Source organism: Drosophila persimilis, unplaced genomic scaffold (genome assembly GCF_003286085.1).
Source record: "Drosophila persimilis strain 14011-0111.01,24,50 unplaced genomic scaffold, DperRS2 tig00000002-arrow-pilon, whole genome shotgun sequence".
Lineage (NCBI taxonomy): Eukaryota > Metazoa > Arthropoda > Insecta > Diptera > Drosophilidae > Drosophila > Drosophila persimilis.
Genome location: NW_020825289.1, coordinates 21,567,923 through 21,584,568, shown reverse-complemented (window position 1 = coordinate 21,584,568; position 16,646 = coordinate 21,567,923). Strand labels below are relative to the sequence as shown.

At 51.8% G+C, this 16,646-nt stretch overlaps 4 protein-coding genes across 4 annotated transcripts in view; 3 read left to right on the top strand and 1 right to left on the bottom strand.

The window, feature by feature from the left end:
* The window catches only part of LOC6601268, a 42,953-nt gene extending 34,542 nt beyond the window's left edge, over positions 1 to 8,411 (top strand). The window contains exons 4-9 of the mRNA XM_026985933.1: positions 15 to 328; positions 442 to 1,051; positions 1,122 to 1,247; positions 1,316 to 4,488; positions 4,549 to 4,778; positions 4,856 to 8,411. Of these exons, the coding sequence (XP_026841734.1) occupies positions 15 to 328; positions 442 to 1,051; positions 1,122 to 1,247; positions 1,316 to 4,488; positions 4,549 to 4,778; positions 4,856 to 7,074 (6,672 nt within the window). The 3' untranslated portion in view covers positions 7,075 to 8,411. The remainder of the gene's footprint in view (positions 1 to 14; positions 329 to 441; positions 1,052 to 1,121; positions 1,248 to 1,315; positions 4,489 to 4,548; positions 4,779 to 4,855) is intronic.
* Positions 8,412 to 8,454: 43 nt separating this feature from the next.
* Positions 8,455 to 9,939, bottom strand: LOC6601267 (phospholipid scramblase 3). The gene is made up of 5 exons (XM_002026360.2): positions 9,825 to 9,939; positions 9,259 to 9,429; positions 8,808 to 9,199; positions 8,596 to 8,739; positions 8,455 to 8,530 (listed from the first exon to the last, which is right to left on the bottom strand). Exons 1-5 carry the CDS (start codon positions 9,907 to 9,909, stop codon positions 8,501 to 8,503), a joined length of 822 nt encoding a protein of 273 aa, XP_002026396.1. The 5' UTR covers positions 9,910 to 9,939; the 3' UTR covers positions 8,455 to 8,500.
* A 953-nt stretch (positions 9,940 to 10,892) lies between these two features.
* Positions 10,893 to 13,099, top strand: LOC6601266 (syntaxin-6). The gene is made up of 4 exons (XM_002026359.2): positions 10,893 to 11,381; positions 11,481 to 11,638; positions 11,792 to 12,514; positions 12,584 to 13,099. The coding sequence occupies exons 1-4, from the start codon at positions 11,347 to 11,349 to the stop codon at positions 12,658 to 12,660; spliced, it is 993 nt and encodes a 330-aa protein (XP_002026395.1). The 5' UTR covers positions 10,893 to 11,346; the 3' UTR covers positions 12,661 to 13,099.
* Positions 13,100 to 13,585: 486 nt separating this feature from the next.
* LOC6601265 (spermine oxidase) lies at positions 13,586 to 16,624 on the top strand. Its single transcript, XM_002026358.2, has 2 exons — positions 13,586 to 13,753; positions 14,766 to 16,624. The coding sequence occupies exon 2, from the start codon at positions 14,781 to 14,783 to the stop codon at positions 16,305 to 16,307; it is 1,527 nt and encodes a 508-aa protein (XP_002026394.1). The 5' UTR covers positions 13,586 to 13,753; positions 14,766 to 14,780; the 3' UTR covers positions 16,308 to 16,624.
* Positions 16,625 to 16,646: the final 22 nt, after the last annotated feature.

The following is a 16,646-nucleotide window of genomic DNA, read 5'->3' as shown; positions in this document are numbered from 1 at the left end:
CTCTGTTTCTGCAGCCCAGTCGCTCGGGGTCGCCGTACGACGAGCCCATGGCCTCGCCCACGCCATCGCCCTCCACTTTGTCGGCATCGAAGAGCGCCTACATCCAGCACCAGCCACCGCTGCCGCATCACATGCAACAACTGCCACTGGGCTCGCCGGCAGCGGGGACCCTGCCGCCTGCCACCGCGGACACCCTGCACTCGGCCACGGCCCAGCACCGCCAGTCACTCGACTACAAGACCCCCATCAGCATAGGAGTAGCAAGTGGAGGAACAGTGGAACAGCAGCACGCTCCCGCTATGCAGCAGCCAAAGGAGACAACTGCGGGGTATGTACGGCCGGACTTGGGAGTCGTCTGCAGTCAGTTGTACGGGCTTATAGTTATTCCTATAGCCGTATGTATTGCTTGATATTAAAGGGTCTAATTATATCTACTTACAGACCAGCTCCAGGCCTACCCAACGTGCAGCACCAGAAATTGATGGCCGTGCAGCAGCAGCTCCTGCAGCCAATGCCCGTGGCCGCGGGCCAGCACCGCCAGTCGATCGACTACAAGCCGTACAAACCGAAGTTCCACAATGCAGCTCTATATGTGCCGCCCGGTGGCAGCAAGGAGTTGCAAATGCAACAGCAGCAACAGCAGCAGCAGCAACAGCCAGCGCTGGCCCATCCCACACTGTCGCCCAGCACACAGATGAAGCTGAACAATCACATCACCTCGCACAAGATGCAGCTGCAGTTGCAGCAGCAGCTACACGCCCAGCAGTCGCTGATGCTGGCCGCCAATCCCGGGGCCTTGCCACCGGGAGCAGGCTTCTACTATCTGGGGCAGCCATCGTATTACAATCAGGATGCGGCAGCGGCAGCGGCCATGCATCAGCAGGCAATGGTGCTTCAGCAACTTCAAATACAACAACATATTCATCTGCAGCAGCAGCAGCAACAGCAGCAGCAGCAGCAGCAACACTCTTCGCTGGTGAAGGCTCCTCCGCCACAGATGCAACAACAGCAGCAACAGCAGCAGCACCCACTGAATATTCCTCCCCAACAGGTGAGCGCGATGGGGAACATCCAGTCACATGAGAACCTATAACTCAAACTCTCTCCCTCTCGATTTTCAGTTGGTGCGAGCCAACAGCCAGGCATCGATTGTGGTGCCAGCATCAGCAGGAGCGACAGCAACAGCCCCCACCACGCCAGCCACCAACCTGAGCAGCTTTGCCAGTGCCAGTGGCAGCATGCAAGTGGTAAGTACTTTGCGTTGTGGGTCCACGGGAAATGTGCGGCTAATCCAGTGGGAAATTCTATTTTGCAGAATGTGGAAAAGGTGCAGGAGCACATTTCGAAGCTGATATCGCAGAACGAGGCGATTGTGGAGAACAAGGAGATTCTACTGCAGAAGAAGTACCCGAAGCAGCTAAATCGCTCGCGCAGCTTCAACAATGCCAATGCGAATGCCAATGCCAATGCCAGTGTCAATGCCAGCAATGCGGCTGTCAGCAGTAATAATCCTCAGATGATGGGAATCGGTGCCAGCGAACGAGAAACGAAAGTGAATCTGGCCCAGGCCATCGTCCACAAACAGCAGCAGCAGCAGCAGCAGCAACAACAGCAGCAACAGCAACAGATACACCAGCAGCACTATCAAATGTATCTGCAACAACAGGTGCAGCAGCAGCAACAGCAACAGCTGCAACCCCTGCCACAACTGGAACCGCCAAATGGTGTTGTTAAACGGAATAGCTACAGCTACAAGCCAGCCCCGGCCATGCCTACAGCCGCCAAGCAGCAGCAGCAGCAGCACCAACAACACCAGCAACTCCAACAACAGCAATTGCCACCGCCCCCCTCGCCACTGCCCATGCAGACGCCACAGTATCGCCAGGATCCGGCCACGCCAGTGCCCAAAATGGAGCAGACAGCGGTCGCTGTCAGTGCCATGCCATTGAATCTTTCTGCCAAGCCAAAGCAACAACAGCCGACACCCGAGGCCACTCCCATGCCCGCCTCTACGCCCTCGACGAGTACGGGTGCAGCAGCAGCAGCAGCAACAGCAGGAGTGCCTCCAGCAAAGACTGCCACAGCCAGTGCCCCCCAAACGCCAAACAATTCAATCATAAAGAATCTGCTCCTGAATGCCCGAGGACTGGCCGTGCCCATTGGCGAGGGCGACGACGCCTTCTACTCGTGCCCCATCTGCGCCAGCGAGTTCCGCAGCGCGGACGAGCTGAAGCTGCACAACAGCACCTACTGCCAGGACGCCAGCTCCAGTGCACCGATGAGTCCGGCCTCGTCCCCCAGCTCCAAGTACTTTCGTTCCAATTCGATCTCGATGAGCCTTCCGGAACTCAAGTGCCACATGGCCAACTCGAAGAACCCGCTGTCGCTGGCCAAGCTCGCGTGGTCGCAGCTGAAGACGAAGCGGAGCAGTCTGGTGCTGAGCCGCCTCAGTGCCGCCCAATCTCCCGCCCGGACATCGACAGTTACGGCTCCAACGGCATCGGTATCGGCTCCCGTGCAGGTTCAGGTTCCGGTTCCCGTTCAGGCTTCCGTTTCCGTCCCCCTGGAGGCGATGCGTTTTGTGGATGCGCCACTGCCATCGCCCGGTCCGTTGCTTGGAAAGACCCCGCTGGTGGATTTCGCCCAGCAGAATGCACCGCGCAAGACCCACGATTCGGTGGTGATCACCAAAATGCACGAGGACCGTCATTTCTCAATGGACATGGACGCTGCTGCTACAGCTGCTACAGCTGCTGCTCCGCAGCCTGCGAAGCGTGCGAAGACCGCAAGCGACACGCAAACGTTCAACTTTTTTGGCAACCACAACATGACCATGGCCCAGGAGCTGCAGCAGAAGTCCGGCAAGGAGGAGCGCCTGCGCAGGCTTACCTCCTCCGGCGGCAGCATGATACCCATTTCGGAATGCCCCGAGCTGGAGAACAGTCCCAGGATGATACGCACTCCGCTACTGTCCGGAGGGAGCTTCCAGGATGTCTCGCCCAAGAATCAAGAGTCGTCTGCCAGCAAGGAGCGCAAGCTGCTGGCGGCTGGCCTTGGTGCTGGCCACCCCATGCTCGGAGTCAGCAGTGCACAGGGCGCACAGCATTTCCAGTTTCCGCCCATAAATTCGATAACTGACTTCAATCCGCTCACCTTGCCGATGAGGGGCGGCGTCGGTGTTGGGGATAAAACAGCACCCGTCACGCCCATTCCGTATGTGCCGGGGATTCCGGGTCCCGGCAGCCTGACGCCACAGATGTCCCTGCTGCCGCCTCCACCGCAGCAGCTGCAGCTGCCCGCCAGTCGCGGCCGCAGTCCCAATCGAAAGCAGCCGAGTCCGCTGCTGCTGCTGGGAGGAGCAGCTGGACCGGGAGCAGGAGAGTCACTCAAGTCGCTGTCGCCCTTCGGTGGCGTTCAGAATCTCCCGAGCGAGTTCAGCCGGCAGCCGCCGACGCCCGCCCAGAGGAACGCCCTGCAGTGGAACAGCAGCAAGGAGACGACGTCCAAGAAGGCGCCCTTCAACTTTCTGCGGATGGCGGACAATGTGAAGGCATCGGAACCGGAGGTGCGGCACTTCAACCTGGACAATGTGATTGCTGCCAAGCAGCCGCCACAAGAGGCTGCACCACTGGCGCCGCTGCCCGTGGATACGCCCAATGGGACGCCCGTGTCTGGAGAGGAGACGCTGTCGACCGCCAAATCAAAGTTTCTGCGGCCCACGAGCCTGCCCCTGAAGCCGGGCACCTTTACACCGAAGCGCCATCATGGAATCACACCGACAGCCAACACCCTGCCGCTGATCTCGCCGGAAACGCCGCGTCCGTCCAAGTCGTGTGTGCAGCTGTACCTCAACGGCCATGCCTACACCTATCTGGGGCTGAAGTGCAGCACCAAGATGTTCTACTGCACCGTGAACTGCCCGCAGCCGTCGTATGTGGCGGGCATGCACAAGCTGTCGATGTACAGCGTATGGCAGGTGTGCGAGGAGAACCAGCCGCATCCGCTCGGGTTCAAGCTCAAGCAGGTGATGGCCCTGTACGACTCGCGCCAGAAGATGCTCGGCAACGGGAGCTGCACCTCGATGGCGGGCTCAGGCACAGGCACAGGCACGGGGAAGCACAACTACAAATTGGTCAACTCGCAGCAGACCATCTGCTCCATTTCGACAATGTCCAGCAGTGCACTGCATCAGAATCCGCTCGCTCCACTGCCGGTGGTGTCCGTGGGAGCGCTCAGCGAGGCGAATGTGGCGGCCAAGGCCTGTGAGGAGGCGGCCGAGGACAAGAAGATGGAGGTGAGTCCCTCGGGACAGCCCCTGGTGGGCGGTTACGAGTCGCACGAGGACTACACCTACATCCGGGGGCGCGGACGCGGTCGATACGTGTGCTCCGAGTGCGGCATCCGTTGCAAGAAGCCGTCGATGCTGAAGAAGCACATACGCACCCACACGGACGTTCGACCGTTCACCTGCAGCCACTGCAACTTTAGGTAAGGCTTTCTATTTGTCCCAATCCGCCAGAGAAAGTAAATACGGAATCTTCCAAGCAGCTTCAAGACCAAGGGGAATCTCACCAAGCACATGCAGTCGAAGACGCACTTCAAGAAGTGCATCGAGCTGGGCATCAATCCCGGACCCATGCCAGCCGATGGCGAGTTCCTCGACGTGGACATGGACTTTGATCAGCAGTCGTCGACCTCGGCGGGCGGACGCACCTCCTCGATGGCCGATGGCGAATCAGATTCGGATGATTTCAGCGACATTGAATCCGAAAGCAGCGGTAAGTGCACGACAGAATCGTTTTCTTTGCTGGAATATCTCGCTAATCGCTGATCCTCTCTCCTGACCCTTTGGCAGACACAGACGAATCCAAGTCGCGGCTGAAGGAACACGAGGCCGCTCGCTGCCTGCTGTCGCTGTCGATGACACCGCCCATACCGCAAAGCGTTTCGCCATATCCCCCCCAGATCCAGGAGACACCGGCCCCGGCCGGCAGTCCCGCCAACAGCATCGGCTCGTCGGGATCATCGCAGCCCAAGCCCCGCGGTGTGGTGTGCTCCTTTACATCGCCAAAGCCGCCGTTCGACTACCAGAAGCAGGAGCAGTACTACTCGAATCCCGAGGAGTCCAAACCCAAGCGGGGCGCGGCCAGCGAGGAGAGTGCGCCCATGGATCTCACCAAGCCGCGGTGCTCCAGCACATCCGTCGCCGCCGGCTCCGGCTCCGTCTCCCCCTCCCCCTCCCTAGCACTAGCCCTGGCACAGGAGCTGCCCAAATCGCAGGCACAGCAGATGCACGACGTGATCTTCGGGAGCTCCGGCAGCAATGGCAGTGGCTTCATGAAGACCCTCATCTCGGTCTCGGACAAGGTGCGCATCTCCGCCGAGATGAAGGAGGAGGAGGAGCAGGCCAAGCACGAGGCGGCGGAGGGCGAAGATGTGCTCATGCAGACGTACCGCAAGGAGCACGCCCTGCAGCATGCCAAGATGAAGCAGAGCCAGTTCAGTCGCAGCTATCTAAGCACGCTCTTCTCCAGCACCAGCTCCACCGCCACGACCCCAGTCATGTCCAGCAGCAGCAGCACCAGCGGCATCACCAGCACCAGCAGCGGCAGTAGCAGCCTTCTGTCCGTGAGCAGGCCCATCATGACCATCAATGAGGTGCCCAGCATCGAGGTGCATGAGGTGAAGACCCCGGAGGCGGTCGAGGTTTCGCTGCCATCGACATCCAATGCCACGGCCACGGCCACGATCATCCCTGCTGCGAAGGGAACGGTCAACGATGAGAGCGAGGAGAGTGAGGCACAGTCGGATCAGGAAAAAGCAAGCGAGCCGCCGCACAATGCGAATCTCCCTGCTGCAGTGCAGCAGCCGGATGCCACAGACTTTAGCGGTGTCCTGGGTATATCCGCACCTGCCTCGGCAGCAGTATCTATCCCTGCCACATCCACTCCAGCTCCAGTTCCAGCTCCAGCTCCACCGTCAACTCCAACTCCAGTTGCAGCTGCAGTTTCATCCACAGCATCCTCGCAGCAGCAGCAGCAGCAGCAGCCCACACGGACTGTCATCGTGGGCGAAGATGGCTTCAAAAGTGCTACGGCCAGCAGCAAGAACAACAATAACAACAACAATACCAATAACAACAATAACAACAACGAACTGCAGCCTGGAGCTGTGCCAACATATCCAAGGGGCGTGCCACCGCCACCACCAACTGCCGGAGATGCAAGACCCACCTGCTTGATCTGCTCGAAGACGTTCCAGCGCCAGCACCAGCTGACGCTACACATGAACATCCACTACATGGAGCGCAAGTTCAAGTGCGAGCCCTGCGGCATCTCCTTCCGTACCCAGGGCCATCTGCAGAAGCACGAACGCTCCGAGGCGCACAAGAACAAGGTGATGATGACGTCGACGTTTGGGGTGCCGACCACCTCCAATCCGCGACCCTTCGAGTGCACCGACTGCAAGATCGCGTTCCGCATCCACGGTCATCTGGCCAAGCATCTGCGCTCGAAGACGCACGTCCAGAAGCTGGAGTGCCTGCAGAAGCTGCCGTTCGGCACCTACGCGGAGATCGAACGGGCCGGCATCAGTCTCACTGAGATCGACACCAGCGACTGCGAGAACTCGCTCATCTCCCTGAAGCTGCTCGCCCACAAGCTTCTGGAAAAGGACCCCAACAAGCTGAGCGGCTACACCACGCCCTCGGGCATGATGCAGCTGGCCCAGGATACGCCCACCTCGCAGGACAGCGCCTCTGAGGATGGGTTTAGTGGCTTAGAGGCCATCGCCACGGCCATTGCCTCGCTGGACAACGACAGTGCTGGCAACACGCCGAAGCGTGCGAGCTCCATGTCCGAAGATGAGACCGTGGCCAATGGGCTCAGCCACAACTTGAAGCGTCGTCTGCCCGGCAGCTTCAGCAGCACGGGCGGCGAGGAGAGCGACAACCCACCGGAGGGCAGCACCACCACCGCCAACGAGAAGCGTCCCCGACCTTCTCAGGATGCTGCTCTGGCCCTACCCGTTGCCGTTAGCGTACCCGTGGTCGCCTCGGCAGCGGCCAGCAACTGACAGTACATGTACATGCTGCAGCCCACCTGAGTGTGGCCCACGACAGCAGCGACGCCCAAACTGGTGTCTATAGAGCAGTATCCATACTTCCAGGGATACCACTTGCCGACCATCGCCACCGCCAGCACCGCCATCCGTTCACAGTTCCCCTGCGATTTGGGATGCGACAATGGGGTTGGGGGCAGCCATGACCAAACCTCCAACGAGCGCATATCAAATGTCTAAGCATATCGCATTTGGGCACACAAAACTTACTCTAGCACTAGCTTCTAAGAGACCTACCCCTTCCCACTCGCGCAGACGAGCCCAAACTGATTTCTGCAAATCACTGCAACCTGCAATCAATCCTCTGGGCAGCCCCGAAACTGATCGATTTGCCTCTTAAGTATCTAGTTTAAGGAATCGTCATCAACTCTGATCTAAAAAATATATGTATGAGAATATATGTATATGTAGCTATAGGGTTTTGGAAAAGCTGTTCATCTCCCATAAAGTATATATATGTGTATGTGTACGTATATGTATGCAACCCAGGTACCATGTACGCTAGCCCTAGTTTTAAGCTATCCCGCATGTGTATGTATATCCTACGAAGCACACACGGAAAAGGAAAATTCAATCTACGAGTAGTATATGTATACAGATAAAGATATATCCATAGATTCATAGATCCCTGAAGTGCTGTGAGCCGTCTATCTACAAAAATATAACACGAAGAAGCCGAGGAGAACGAGAGATGTACATATATAATTTATAAGGCCTAGCCAGCCCAAGCCCCTGCACTCCCCACCCACCAAAACCTTAAGAACCATGTTTTCCAAAAAAAAAACAAAACACGCAGTTCTTCCTTATTTGAAATTGTTAATCATACACCAACGAGACGAGAGAAATATGTAGAGAATATGTATATCCTTAGTTTTGTTTCTAATTTTGTAAAACAACGAGACCACGAGACTCTTTCAATTGTTTGTTTTTAATTACTTTTATTGGTGTATCGAAGAGTAGAGAAATAGTAGAGAGAGAATGAAACGGAGGGTGGAGAATAAGATGAATAACTAACTGTAAATAATCATTATGTTGTCATATATGCTATAAGTTGTAGGTTAGTCGAAACACAAACTACACAAAAATTGATAGAGATAAATGAAAATTATTGTACAAAAAATTGCTATCCAGCGCCAGAGCTATAGCAACGTATATATACATATATACATAGATATATCTATTGTGTGTGCATGCATGTGGTTAAAAGAAACAAGAAAATGAAGTGATCTATTACATTATTGTAAAATATATCAAAAAAACTGAACGAAAAAAAATACAAAACAAAACAAAACTTGAAAACTTATACAAAAAAAATGACAAAAAATAAAGAAATCAATGTGAAAATATATGAAATGTAAAATTATTTTGTCATTGGACCGCTTTAGAAGCGCGTTTGGAAGTACATGTATTCCTGGAAAGGAAAACAAAAGAGAATTACAGTTTCCTTTGAGAGATTCGTGGTATGATTAATCGTACCAGCAGAAATGCTGAGCCCAAGATCAGGGCACGCTCCTTAGCCGTCAGTTTGGCATCGCTAAAGTAGATATTTGTGGTGTACTGGGACTTGCTGGCCATCCACTTATGATCGATGGACGCCCTCAGGTTACCTCCTGAATGTACCTTTACATGGGGATCAGGGTTAATAATTAGATAAGTATGGAGTTGAAGTATGGTGGTTAGAAATCTACCTTGAAGTAGCACTCCTTGGGCAGGCAGAAGCAACAGAAACCGGAATTCGCCGGACCCTCCACACAGAAGACGGGCTGGCCCGTATTGCCGTCCTCAATGAAGAACTCGGGCTGCATGAATGTGGGCGACTGCACCACCCGGCCCAGGACATTGCCTGGCGGTATCCAGATCTCGAGACTCTTTGCCTGGCAGCACATCGAACCGAGGGCGAATTTCTTGCGGAAAACCAGCGCCTCCTGGTGTGTCTTGTCGAGCAAGTGCATCTGGAAGGGTCGCCCAGCGCCCCAAAGGAGCCGATTTTTCTCCGTGGAACTCTCGCTGGCGGCAAAGACGGCATCGCCCAGCGGCGAGCGGACCACATACCGGTTCTCCGAAGAAACGGCTGTCAGGGCTGCAAAGAAGAGTTCTTCAAAGGATCTCTGCCACGGTCTATAGTTTTACTCTACATACACTCATTCAACTCGAATGTCTGTTCAATGTGAACCGAGGGCAAGTCCGCTAGGCAGTCGTAGCCGGAGAGGGGCATAAATGTTCGACTGCCAGTCACTGTGGGCAGGGGTATCCTGGGAGCTTCTGATCCCGGTCGCGGCTGTGAGGTTATGCTAATATGGGAATCATACACTGCAAATAAACAAAAGGATTTATTATTAGATCTTCGAATGGGTGTATGTGTAAGCATGTTTGACGATCACTTGGTCGATATCTCAGTTTGATTAGGAACAAAGGCACTTCAGGCGTAACCGGGACGCCATTGGCCATAATGATACCACAACAAAAACTTTTGCTGATAAGATATAGCTAATTTTATGTCGCATATTTCTTTGAACAGTAACACTACCACAACACAACACGCACACACAGACCATATGAACGCCGTAACAATTAATCCAAATGCAGCGGCTGGCGAACACAGGCGCAAAACCACTTATCAGTTCAGTTAGTAAAAATTGTACCAATGTCCATGGTGATTCATGTATTTGTTGATATTTCTTGGTTACATTTCATCATTTACCTACCTCTGGGTTCCGTGGCATTTGGCTGCTGTGCCACGCGTATTTCGCTGTCGTATTGCAGTGTTCGAACCGCATCGTTTTGGAGCATTTTAAATGCAGTGTTCAAATGACAACACGAGCGGCAACGGCTAAAATGGGCAACGATAATAATGTACAGTGTGACCTATTCAATTTGTACATCTCACCTATCGATATATGGAACCGATATTATTTTATAAAAAATTACATCGATAGACCATCACCTGGTGGACGAATACATGCAAATGATGTAAATTTGAATAAAAACATCGATGTCGATGTGCATCGATGTTGTCAAAATCAAACATCGATGTTGGATTGATACATCGGATTTATTCTTCGATGCATCGATGATTTTTTACATCACAGACAATTTTTGCGCCCGCCCTTTTAGCCAATAAATGCAATTATTTCGAATAGGCCAATCAAGTAGGAAAAAGATTCACCAACCGTATAAAATTATGATGGCATGGCTAAATGTTCTATATAGCTAGTAATATTCGACGGAATATCAAAAACGAGAAATATGTAAAATATAACTTGAATTCGTCAGTATACAGACAGTATATTTTGGTATATTACTGAGGGTCAGACCGTATATCTTATCGATAAATCCGCGGTCACACTGTTGGTGGACGAATAAATAATAAATAATAATTAATCTATTATTAAGCTAAAAGTTTAGCGAAATTTGCTGCAGAATTTTGAATTTAAAGTGTCACAGTGTTTGCTAGAAGCGCTTTGCTCAATGACGTCGAAACGTGCAGCAGGTGAGCAAAATCTTTGTTTTGGTCAGTGTCATAGCCAGTGGTGGCACTTTAGCTGATTCTTTTTGTTGTAATACAAAAAAGTGTTGTCAGAAAGGGGCACTTTCTGCTGGAAAACTGTAATGTTCGGTTAGCTTGTGGCTTGGGGGTGGGTGGCATCCAGTGCGCAGCCGCTGGAGTGGCATAAACAAATGCCTTCACCTTCGCCTTCACTCTCGCCGACCTGCAGCTGCCGTCGTTCCGAATCGCAAAATAGCGCCAGTGTACTCTGGGCCAGTGTACTCTCTGCCTGGCCGAAACAAAACTCTGACGCGGCGCAAACAAGAAAAAGAGCAGATAAGCAGCTCGGCAAAGTGCAATAATCAATAAACGTGCTATTCAAACATCACTTCGCACAATACGCTTTTATGGCTTGATTAGATCCCAGTTGATTGTGAAATTCCTGCTAAAAAAAAGATAAACTCCCATGTTTTTTTGATGTAACGGTCGGTTCGTCCAGGCGCCCTTAGAAACGAATATTCGTATATTTTCCAACTTGCAGTTTCCCCAATTTCGGGGGTGGTTTTCCTCCTGTGTGTCAGAGTGTGCGCGCGTCCGTGGAGCAGCGCATAAGAGGAAGAAAAATCCATGAATATAAAAGTCAAGTGCGCTAACCGTTACACCCGTACTCGTACGTGAAAAATAACCGTTGTTAGCCTTGCCGCAACCGTAAATTTCCATTTGGCCAAGGAACGAGCAAAATGTCTCTGGAGGATCCGTTTTTCGTAGTCAAGGAGTAGGTGGTTTATTGCAATGCAATTTCTTCGTCATTACGTTCCATCAGCCCCATCTTACCACATCTCCTTCTTACTCTCTCTTCCTTCTCTCTCTGCAGCGAGGTATTTAAAGCTCTGAACAAAACACGAGGCCTTTACCTGCGTTGGCGCGAGCTGGGGGAGGACGGTGGAGCAGAGGTTGAATGGACCACCACTGAGCTGCGTAACTCGTTGCGGAGCATCGAATGGGATCTCGAGGACCTCGAGGACACTATCAATATCCTTTTCCTAAACTGCATTACTAATGTATTGCGCGACGTCACGCCGCATTGGCGAAAAATCAATTCGCTTTGCCTAACCTTTCCCTTTTAGCTGAGAAATTTTTTGCATTTTTTACGGTTTTTCTTAACCCTGGGAAACCGACTAGCACGCATTGTCGAGAAGAATCCGACCAAGTTTCGCATCGACAACCGCGAACTCTCCAGCCGGCGCCACTTCATCGACAACACCCGCGATGAGGTCAAGCAGATGAAGGATAAGATGAGCCTGAACCGGAACAGGGACAGAGACATAACCGCACACCAGCCACTCCTCGACAACGATCGCAACAACCCCAATCAGAATCAACCAAATCATCACACCATCTCCAATTCCAACACCAACTCAAACGAGTACCACCTCCATCCGCACAACGATCGCACTTACCTGGTGGAGTGCCCCAGCACCTTGAACGGCAACTCACTGATCAACAGCGGCAGTCAGGCGGTGGCCAATACCATAGCCGGCACGATGTCAGCAGCGGCAGCGGCTGCTTCCCGCCACAGCGGGACCAGGTACTCGAAGCTGGAGAATGCCCTTGACAGTCCCAGTCACTACGGGCAACCGCATCAAGCCAGCAGTCTGGACAGCCCCGGCCACAGGTATGTGGGCGAGACGGTGTCCATACAGCAGCGCATGATCCAGGGTCAGGACGAGCAGCTCGACATGATCAGTGATTCCATAGGCACTCTGAAGACTGTATCGCGGCAGATCGGCGTCGAGTTGGATGAACAGGCTGTGATGCTGGATGATTTTGGGAACGAGTTCGATACAACAGAGTCAAAGCTGGACACGACCATGAAGAAGGTTGCCAAAGTGTTGCACATGAATAATGGTGAGTGGAATGCAATACAATAGAATACCCAATGATTAAGTTATGTAATGATTAAATTCCTTCTTGCAGATAAATGTCAGTGGGCTGCTATTCTCATCCTAACGGGGCTGTTATTGTTTGTGATAATTCTATTTATTATTTTGTAATTGCGTTTTGTTTGGATTGTTTCCAGATCAGTTATTTTTAATTTTATTTAGTGTAAATTAGTTGTATTAGTTAATGCTTTGGATTCCCCTTTGTTTGGATATTCGAAAGTAAATCATATATTTTATATTCAAACAAACTATCAGCAGAATCCAAGTAAACTCCCTTGCTGTATATACACGTACATATACTTAACTTTTAAATCCACTAACGTGCATATAGTATACGGAATACATATGCATTTCCAAAGTTAAAGACAAATACCGAACCGAATGATCATGTAATAAAAACTAACTATAAATACATACATACATGCATATATAAACCAAATAATCAAGATTTTCCTGTCTGTAATTTCCCGATTTGGCCAAAGGAACATGTACATACATTGAAGAATATATCTTATATATACACACACACACACACACATAAACACGAACGCATATATCAAGTGAGTTATTTAATGAAGAGTTTTAGCCAATTCCACTAAGTAATTTAACTAAACTTGTATGCAGTTGAGTAAATATATATATATATATATGTGAATCATTCAAAACCAAACCCAAAACACTTTCTAATGGCGCCAAGTGCACAACCCAATTGCATCCATGCTGGTGTGGTCAAGGGGTCATGTCATCCATCATACCACATTTTCCTTTCCTAATCTCCCACCCAACGAAGAGAACTCACAACACCACCCTCCCTCATTCCATCGGGCAGTCAGCTGTACCGGCACAGCTTTCACTCAAAGCTCTTCGCAAGCTTACAGTCTGCGCAGAGCGCCCAGAGACGTGGGCAACAATTTGACGGGGAAACCAATACGACAGCGGCCCCCACTCAGAGCACCACAGCGCCACTGGGCAGCATAGCATAATCATGGCCAAAGAAGCACGTTTCCATATGCTCATTGCTTTTCGGCATTCAGTTTTGTTTGTGTACCCGCCGCGGCAGTCGCAGCAGCCGCCTCAGTCAGAATTTTTCTCGATTTCCAGTTCTCGGCATAGGACCTGGACCCACAAAATCCTCCACAGTGCAGTCAAAATGTTTGATTGTGAATATATTCGGCAGTTTTGAAATACAAGTCACGAGTTTTCGGTGAGTGCTCTCGATGGGAGCGTGATTTGATTGGATAGACACCCAAATACTTAGTCAAATATTTGCGCACACATGTTTTGTGGGGTGTCAAGTGGTGGCTTTTTGGGGTATTTCGGTTTGTTGCTGCCGCCTGCCGAAGAAAACCTTGAACATTTTTGCCAAATATAAAATCAATGCTTCGCTCTCTCTCACACTCTCTGTTCGCGACCAGGAAGTTGCGGCGCTCCCTCTTTCACTGAGCATTCATTTTAGATCCAGAGGAATGCCGCGTCGGCAAAACCCGCTGGTCCGGTTGGGCCACTGTTTCCTCTAGGCTCCTATGCTATGCTCACTGGTCACGGCGCCCCGGCCCGCCCCAACCCCCACACTCACAGTGTGGCGACTATTAATAAATTCATGCAGCCAAAGACCAAACATTCGTACGTATGTACACGACTATCCCCATCCCCCCACCTCCTACTTTTGGCTGAAATGGCTTTTTTGTTTGTTGCTGGGGAGCTTTTTCGAGACTCTTATCAAAGGCTGAAATGCCGTTACGTTTGCCGTGCGGGCGCACTACAAATTCATAATCGAAACAGAAAGGAAGCGTATATACCCTATCAAAGGGTACTCAGGCCTTAACCAGAAAAGACCAGTTCTGCATACGTATATGTACTGAATCCCATGAACTGTCATGTCTATAAGATTTCCCTGTACGGTGTGTAAGGGTATTGTCAGCTTCGGTCCCTCAGAGCTAGTCTTTTTTTGATTGTATGATTGTATATGTTGAATTGATAAAGCTCTCAAGTGCCTGGAATTGCACTGCAACAGCTATTCAAATGAAAACAATTTCCGAAGAAAATCAACTAACGGTGTCTCGGTTGCTGTTGGAATTGACACCCCACCCATGCCTCACCTCCCACTCAGATACATATGTGCATAAAGTGTGCATTTGCACATTTTCCATCAATTGGCTGGAGTATTCTTATGTATGTACCTCCCCCTTGATTTGCTTTTGTACATTCATTCCCAGATTTAGTTGCCCAGAATGAGCCAGACGCAGCGGAATCTTGATCGCAAGATCGTTGTGATTGGAGCCGGAGCATCGGGGATCGCGTGTGCCACCAAGCTGCTGGAGTACGGTTTCCAGAACGTGCTCGTTGTGGAGGCCGAGGAGCGTGTGGGAGGACGCATACACACCATCCCCTTTGGGGACAATGTGATCGATCTGGGCGCCCAGTGGTGTCACGGTGAGAGGGATAACATTGTGTACGAGTTGACCAGGAGACAAGAGGAGGAACTGCTGGAGTCCACCGGCCCTGTCTACGAGAACTATCAGTGTGTGCGCTCCAATCGGGAGGTGGTACCAGAGAACGTGGCCAGCCGGCTCAAGGCGATCGTGGGGGATTCACTGGTCTCGCGGCAGCTGGAGCTGCGCCACTGCAGCGGATCCCTCGGCAGCTACCTGACCAACAAGTTCTATGAGACCCTGCGCCGGCCGGAGAACGCCGACATCGATGCGGTGGTGGCCAGAGAGTTCTTTGACAACTATCAGAAGTTCGAGAACTCCGTGGAGGCCTCCGACACGCTTGAACAGGTGTCGGGACGTGGATATCTGGACTACTGGGAGTGTGAGGGCGACATCCTCCTCAACTGGAAGGATAAGGGCTACGTGGAGCTGCTGAAACTACTGATGCGCGCCCGCGAGCTCAAGTCCGAGTTGGGGGTCCTGGAACAGCGCCTGCTCCTGGGTACCCGCGCATTGAAGATCAACTGGAACCGCAACGATGGACGCGTGGAGTTGGAGCTGAGCAACGGAGAGAACTGTATCGCCGATCATGTGGTGGTCACCGTCTCCCTGGGCGTGCTCAAGGAGCAGCACTGGCGTCTGTTCGAGCCGAAGCTCCCTGTGGAAAAGCAGCGCGCTATCGAAGGACTGGCCTTTGGCACCGTCAACAAGATCTTTGTGGAATTTCCGGTGGCCTTTTGGCCTGACGACTGGACAGGCTTCACGCTGCTCTGGCGGGACGAGGACTTGGACGACATTCGGGGGACTTCACGGGCATGGCTGGAGGACGTCTTTGGCTTCTATCGAGTGAGCTATCAGCCCCGCATCCTGGCCGGCTGGATAACCAATGTCAACGGCAGGCACATGGAGACCTTGCCTGAGGATGAGATTCTGTCTGGTTGCATGTATCTCTTCCGCCGCTTCCTGCACTGGAACATCCCCGACCCAAGCAGCTTCCGCACCTCTGCCTGGCACACAAACGAGAACTTCCGTGGCTCGTACTCGTACCGTTCCATGGAAACAGAGAACCTGGGCACAGGAGCCCGCGAGCTCGCCCACCCACTCACTGTGGTGTCCACCACCCCGGAGCGGGAGCGCGAGCCGTCGGACGAGCTGCAACAGAGTCGTTGCGACAAGCCCATTGTCCAGTTTGCGGGCGAGGCTTCCAGCGAGCACTACTACTCCACGGTGCATGGTGCGGTCGAGGCCGGATGGCGTGAGGCCAAGCGGTTGGCAGACTTTTACGGACAGAGTGCGTCTTGGTCCGGGACCAAGTCGCAGCTCTAGCTATACAGAGAGAGGTAGAGAGAAAGAGAGAGGGCGAACTGCGATACCTGACAATGATTTCAGTGCAATGAAAGATGGGAGTTAGTCTTTGTCTTCGTATTACAATCTGCAATTAGCAATCAATCAAGAAAACTGATGAAACATCCTGCATAGACTTTGATATGGATAAGATATACAATGTACCACATAGGCTATACTTAGACGAAAGATTATACATACATCGTAGGTACTATATACATTAATATGTGAGTGTAGTGTCGATATGTATTATGTATACAAAATGTGCTGCCCAATAAAGCTGTGTTTAAGTCTTCTTTTATTTGATCCAAATTGAAATGT

Bases quoted from the DNA above. Each gene is read 5' to 3' on its own strand.
- LOC6601265 (XM_002026358.2), top strand. From the start codon at position 14,781: ATGAGCCAGACGCAGCGGAATCTTGATCGCAAGATCGTTGTGATTGGA.
- LOC6601267 (XM_002026360.2), bottom strand. From the start codon at position 9,909: ATGCTCCAAAACGATGCGGTTCGAACACTGCAATACGACAGCGAAATA. The intron at 9,430-9,824 runs GTAGGTAAATGA...GTTTATTTGCAG, and splicing joins AAATGCCACGGAACCCAGAG to TGTATGATTCCCATATTAGC. The intron at 9,200-9,258 runs GTATGTAGAGTA...TCTTCTTTGCAG, and splicing joins GACATTCGAGTTGAATGAGT to CCCTGACAGCCGTTTCTTCG.
- LOC6601266 (XM_002026359.2), top strand. From the start codon at position 11,347: ATGTCTCTGGAGGATCCGTTTTTCGTAGTCAAGGA. The intron at 11,639-11,791 runs ATATCCTTTTCC...ACCGACTAGCAC, and splicing joins GGACCTCGAGGACACTATCA to GCATTGTCGAGAAGAATCCG. The intron at 12,515-12,583 runs GTGAGTGGAATG...TCCTTCTTGCAG, and splicing joins AGTGTTGCACATGAATAATG to ATAAATGTCAGTGGGCTGCT.